The 5,279-nt window shown below is 59.1% G+C and overlaps 1 protein-coding gene across 1 annotated transcript; it reads right to left on the bottom strand.

Moving 5' to 3' along the window:
* Nucleotides 1-1,113: 1,113 nt before the first annotated feature.
* NEUROG2 (neurogenin 2) lies at nucleotides 1,114-2,182 on the bottom strand. Its single transcript, XM_015861954.2, has one exon. The coding sequence runs from the start codon at nucleotides 2,002-2,004 to the stop codon at nucleotides 1,357-1,359; it is 648 nt and encodes a 215-aa protein (XP_015717440.2). The 5' UTR covers nucleotides 2,005-2,182; the 3' UTR covers nucleotides 1,114-1,356.
* Nucleotides 2,183-5,279: the final 3,097 nt, after the last annotated feature.

Below are 5,279 nucleotides of genomic sequence, written 5' to 3'. Positions count from 1 at the left end.
ACATACCCAGGCCTCATCTGGGATCCAGGCATTGATGTGTGGGGGGGTGGGTGCCCAGCACTGAGAAGAGGTGATGGAGTGGGTAGGGGTGGGAGGAACAAGGCAAGGAGATGCGCTCCGTGCAGAAGCCTTGGTAGGGTGTCAAAGTGCTACGGAATTACCCAAAAATCAGGTTGGACATTAGGAAAAATTTCTTCTCTGAGGCACTGGAATGGGCTGCCCAGGGAGGTGGTGGAGTCGCCATGCCTGGAGCTGTTCAAGAACTGGCACTGAGGGACATGGGTTAGTGGGCAAGGTGGGGATGGACTGACGGTTGGATGAGATGATCTGAGAGGTCATTTCCAACCTTAATGACTCTGAAATGCCTCACATGGGACATTACATTCCCCCCTCAGCCAGCTCTAGCTAGGTCCTTGCGCTGGGTGAGGAGGAACCCATCTCCCTCTGCATCTGCTCCCCCAAAGAGCAACCACTTCATCCCACTGGGGCTACGCTCAAGTCTCACACAGTTCATCCTTCTGCTTCATTTCTAAAGAGACAAAACAACATTTCAGCAACTGAAATGCACGTCAGCCTCCCAAAAGATGCTCCAGGTCTGGTGTCTCCAACCACCACAAGAGCACAATCGAACCACCCCCATGGTATTTGGGTTCATCCCCCACCACCACTACCACATCCCACAGCCCCCAGGCCAAGCTGCTGCAGGGCCGAGGACGTTTGTCACCCCAACAGATGGTGCGTAAGCCGTGAAAAAGAGCAACCCAAGTGATGAAAATTATGAAAATTAGATATTTTTATTTATATTTTATGAGGAGAACAATCCCTTTGCTGTTCAGCCGTAAATACATACTAGAATAGACTCTGTAAATTATACAAAAAAAATACATCTTTTCCATGAAATCTTTCTTTATAATAAATAAATGTGAACACGTGTGTGGCGGATCGCTGTAATGTCCCGTGTCTGTTTGGGTTTTCAGTCCGTTGATTTATTTTTAATCTCCTGAATGAAGGGGGGAGTTCCTCGTCCCCTAAAGGTCGAAATAAATAATGCATGAGGCGCTCCTCCCTCCCACCCACCCCTTCCCATCCCTCTACGGTTTTTCCTTTTGATAGAGAGTTCAGCCTAAATTTCCACGCTTGCATTCAGCCCTGACAAAGCCTACAAATTATACAATGACTTCTAACCCGGACCCCTAACAACACAACTTTTTCTTTTTTTAACTTTTTTTTTTTTTTCTTTTTTGTATTTTTTTTTTCTCCGCTCCCCCCTCGTAAATCACGGAGACAGCTGCGGAGCGGCGAGGGGAAGAGCCGGGCAAAGTGCACGTCGGAGGAGCGAGGGCCGCCCGGGCCGCATTAAAGGCAGCGGTGGGGCGGCGGCGGCGGCGGAGGGGCGAAGCGGCCCCGAGGGAGCGGCCAGTGCTCGGCATCCGAGGCGGAGCCGGCGGGGCTGCCGGGCGATAAAGTGCAGGCGTAGGGCGACGCGGAGGGCGCTGGGCTGGCGCCTCCGCTCCACGACGAGGCGGGCGAGGGGCTGCCCTCGGCGGTCACCCCGGGCGCGGTCTCGGCCGCGCCCCCCAGTCGGGCGGCCCCGGCCAGGCGCAGCGTCTCGGTGAGCGCCCAGATGTAGTTGTGGGCGAAGCGCAGCGTCTCGATCTTGGTCAGCTTGGCGTCCTCGGGGAACGTGGGCAGCACGTCGCGCAGCGCGTCCAGCGCCGCGTTCAGGTTGTGCATGCGGTTGCGCTCGCGGTTGTTGGCTTTCAGCCGCCGGCTCCGCTTGATGCGCTGCGCCGTCTCCGCCGTGCGCGCAGCCCGCGGGGGCCCTCGCTGCCGCCCCGCCCGCCGCGCTCCCTCCTGCGGCCGCCGCGGCCGCCCGTCCTCGTCGTCCTCCTCCTCTTCGCCGGCGCTGGACGGCAGCGAGGCCGAGGGGGCGGGCGAGGCGAGGCGCAGCAGCAGCAGCTCGTCTTCCGCCGAGGGCTCCGGGCTCTCCGCCTTCACCGGCATCCTGCGGGGGCGGGGGATAGGGGGGAGGGGGGGGCGCGGCCGCGGGTCGACGGCCGTCGGGCGGTCGGCGGGCGCTGGCACGCGCCCCGGCGGCGTCGGAGCGGCCCGGGGCCCGTCGGCTGCGTGTCTGGCACACGACCCCGCTAACGCCCCTTATATACCCCGCGGGGAACAATCAAACCTGCCCCGCCGGCGGCCCCCCCCGCTCCCCGGGCGCGGCGCCGCGTCATTGGTGCCTCGCGCTCGGCTGGAGCGTGCCGCTAATTTATTAATGAATGGCGGGGGGGCGCGAGGCGCCGGCGGCCAATCGGGGTGTCCCGCGAGCCACGCGCGCCGGAGTCGGCTCCCTTTCAGAGCCGCATTCAGCGGCCCCGGGCGGGGGCTGCCCCGCTGGGGGGGCCCCGCGCGTCCCTACGGGGGTAGCGGGGCCGGGGCGAGGCGGGCGGCGCTCGGGGGACGCCGTGCCCCTGAAGCTGTGAGGCGGCTCCTGCGTTCCGACCCTCGGCTGTTCGCTCCCACCGGCTCGACGCCGCAGTCGTCTGTGCGGCAGGGAACGTCGGGCCCAGCCCCGGGCCCGGTTCGCTGACCGGTGCCGGTGGGATGCGGCGGTTTGGGATAAAAGTAGGAGGCTTTAAAATAGAGCTTGCCTTGCAGCTGGTGGGAAAAAGGAGAGGCTTGGATCAGCGTGACAGAGCTGAGATGTACGTGCGAGTCCCGTGGTGTGCAGTACACGCGCACACAAGTGATAGAATCGCAGCATCGTTGGTGTGGGTTGGAAGGGACCCAACCCCCTGCCACGGGCAAGTTGCCCCCACCAGTTTGGGCCGCTCAGGCCCCATCCAGCCTGGCCTTGGGCACCTCCAGAGATGGGGCATCCACAGCCTCTCTGGGCAGCTGTGCCAGAGCCTCACCACCCTCCAAATAAAGAGTTTCCTCCGAGCATCTAACCTAAATCTCCCCTTTCAGCTTAAAGCCATTCCCTCCTATTGCTCTTGCTGTCCCCAGCCCCGTTCTTGCTTCTTTGCTGCTGCACAGACGTGTACCCTGCCGCCCCACACCACATTTAGCCAATCCATTACAGAACATCTGCGACTCTGCCAAGCGACTTGAACACATTTCCCTCTTCTGAGAAACAGGAGATCTCTATGTGTGAGGAGCCCGGCACGGGGCAGCAGCAGCCCTCACTCACCCAGCAGGACGGAGGCTCAGCGCTGTGTGGGGCGAGGGCTGGGCAGGGCCGGGGTGAGGGCCTGAACTGTCCCCCGGGGTCAAACTGTTCAACTTCAGCCCCTTTGCCAGACTCAATCCTACTTTATGGGAACAAAGGGGTGAAGTAGGCGACGATCAAGAAATGGGAGCACAATGATTTAAGCTTATCACACGGCCCAGAAATAAAGGATGCTGAGCTGGTGCACGGGAGAGGGGGAGACCTTCAGAAGGGCTTTGTTTGTTGTAAGAAGACTGAACTCGGAGGCGACCCGAGAGCCCTAAAAGTTTAGGGTCTGTGTTGCTGAGAGACCTTTGGACGCGGCCCGTCCACGCTCCGACCTCACAAGTTGTGAGTAAGTGCCTGTGCTGGCCCCGTGGCCCAGCAGGGTGGGGGCAGCAGGCCCTGGGCTCCCAGGGCTCCAAAGGGTGAGTGGGACGGAGCCCCCCAAGATGCTAATGGCGGGGTGCCCAGCCTGCGGTGTGGTGGCCCAGCCCTTAACCTGGGGGTCAAAACACAGCCCCTTCCCAGAGGGTGAATGAGGGGTGCTCGGCAGGGGGCAGCCCCTGGCATGCCGCAGCCAGAAGCACTGCTGGGAGGGAAGGGCGGGCCTCCGTATTTGGGGTTCCTTTAGGATCAGCCCCCCCGGGCAGTGCTGCCCCGGCATCCTGGCCCAGCCCCCCTTGCGGACGAGCCCCCGGTCGGGCTGATTGTTCCCGGTGGATTTGCATGGCAGGTGCAGGCTGCGGAGTGATTTTGCCATGCAGAGCCCCGCTGCCCCCCCCGACCCCCCCGAGGATTTGCCTCCCCCACCTCCCCCCTGTGAAAAAGGGCTGCCGGTGCCTTCCTTTCCCATGAAGAAGAGAAGAAGCTTGAGGATCGCGTGAACACGCTTCAGTTTTCTTATTCTTTTCTATAGATGTGGGGAAAAGAACAGCCGATTGTGTGAAAAACCCGGTGCCTGCAAAAAGGGACATTGGCCATCCAGGCGAAGGTGCGCGAGGGAGAGCACTAATCGCTGAACCAGGAGACAAATACGATTACCAGCTCCGAGCCTTGAGTCAGAAAGTCTCATAGACTTTAAGATGTTAATCCCCGACATAATCCTTCCTTTGGCGTGTAGGAATAGTGCAGCCACAAGAGTTGTTTTGTTATTTATATTGGCGTTTAATAAAACTCAGCCAGCAGTGAATGGGCTGCCCACTCTCCAATGGTAATTAATTCCCTATTTCAGTGACCCAATTGTGCTGGGATAGAGCAGTGGGACAGTCCCACTGCCCCAACCCGCCTTTGTGCAGCTACACAGCTCTCGTGCTTCAACAGCTATGGAAACTCATTCTTTTGATGTCATTCAATGAGTTTTCCTTGGGCATCTTCTAAACTTCAAGGACCCTTTTCTTTCTCGAACGCATGAAAAGCAGGACTAGCTTGACCACCTCTGTAGAATTTAATGATTTGGTGAAAGGGCCTTTTTGGGGGGTTTGTGTAAGGAAAGAGAGAAAGAAAATTTGGCAGGCTGCTATCAAATGGGGCTGTCCAACCCGCAGCACACCGCAGCCATTCGGCTCCCGGCACACACGGGGCAGAGGAGCCGTGCTTTACGCAGAGCCCTGCCTTACCTCTCAGCCCTGGCAGCCGTGCGGGTTTGTCATGAGTGAGCAACCTGCACCCTCGGCCCCGAAATCGCCTCACCTTCAGGAAGGCACTTTGGTTATCAAAAGGGGAATAACTGTGAGAGCCCCAGGAAGCATCGTGGTGCTGCTGAGCCTGGGGCCGTGTCCGGGCAGCGCGTGGTCGTGGGGCAGCCACAGGAGTGTGTGAAATGGGCACGTGAAGGACATGGCCCGGCCCTGCCCAGCGCGGGCAGCCCCTTCTATGTCTTTATACACGCTCCCAAAAAAACCCCTCCGCAAGTCACAAACAATTCAGAATTCACTAAGAAAACACAGAGTGAACCATATGGCCGGGGTGGCTCGAGTTGGCTGCATTTTCCTCTAGACAAAGAAGGGATTGAGAGTTGAAGGAAAGGAGAAAAAAACCAACTTTCCGGCTGATGAAGCTGTTGTCT

This window comes from Coturnix japonica, chromosome 4 (assembly GCF_054131305.1).
Source record: "Coturnix japonica strain WE chromosome 4, WE-NBRP24, whole genome shotgun sequence".
Lineage (NCBI taxonomy): Eukaryota > Metazoa > Chordata > Aves > Galliformes > Phasianidae > Coturnix > Coturnix japonica.
The sequence above is the reverse complement of the archived record's forward strand: the minus strand, read 5'-3'. Positions and strand labels throughout refer to the sequence as shown.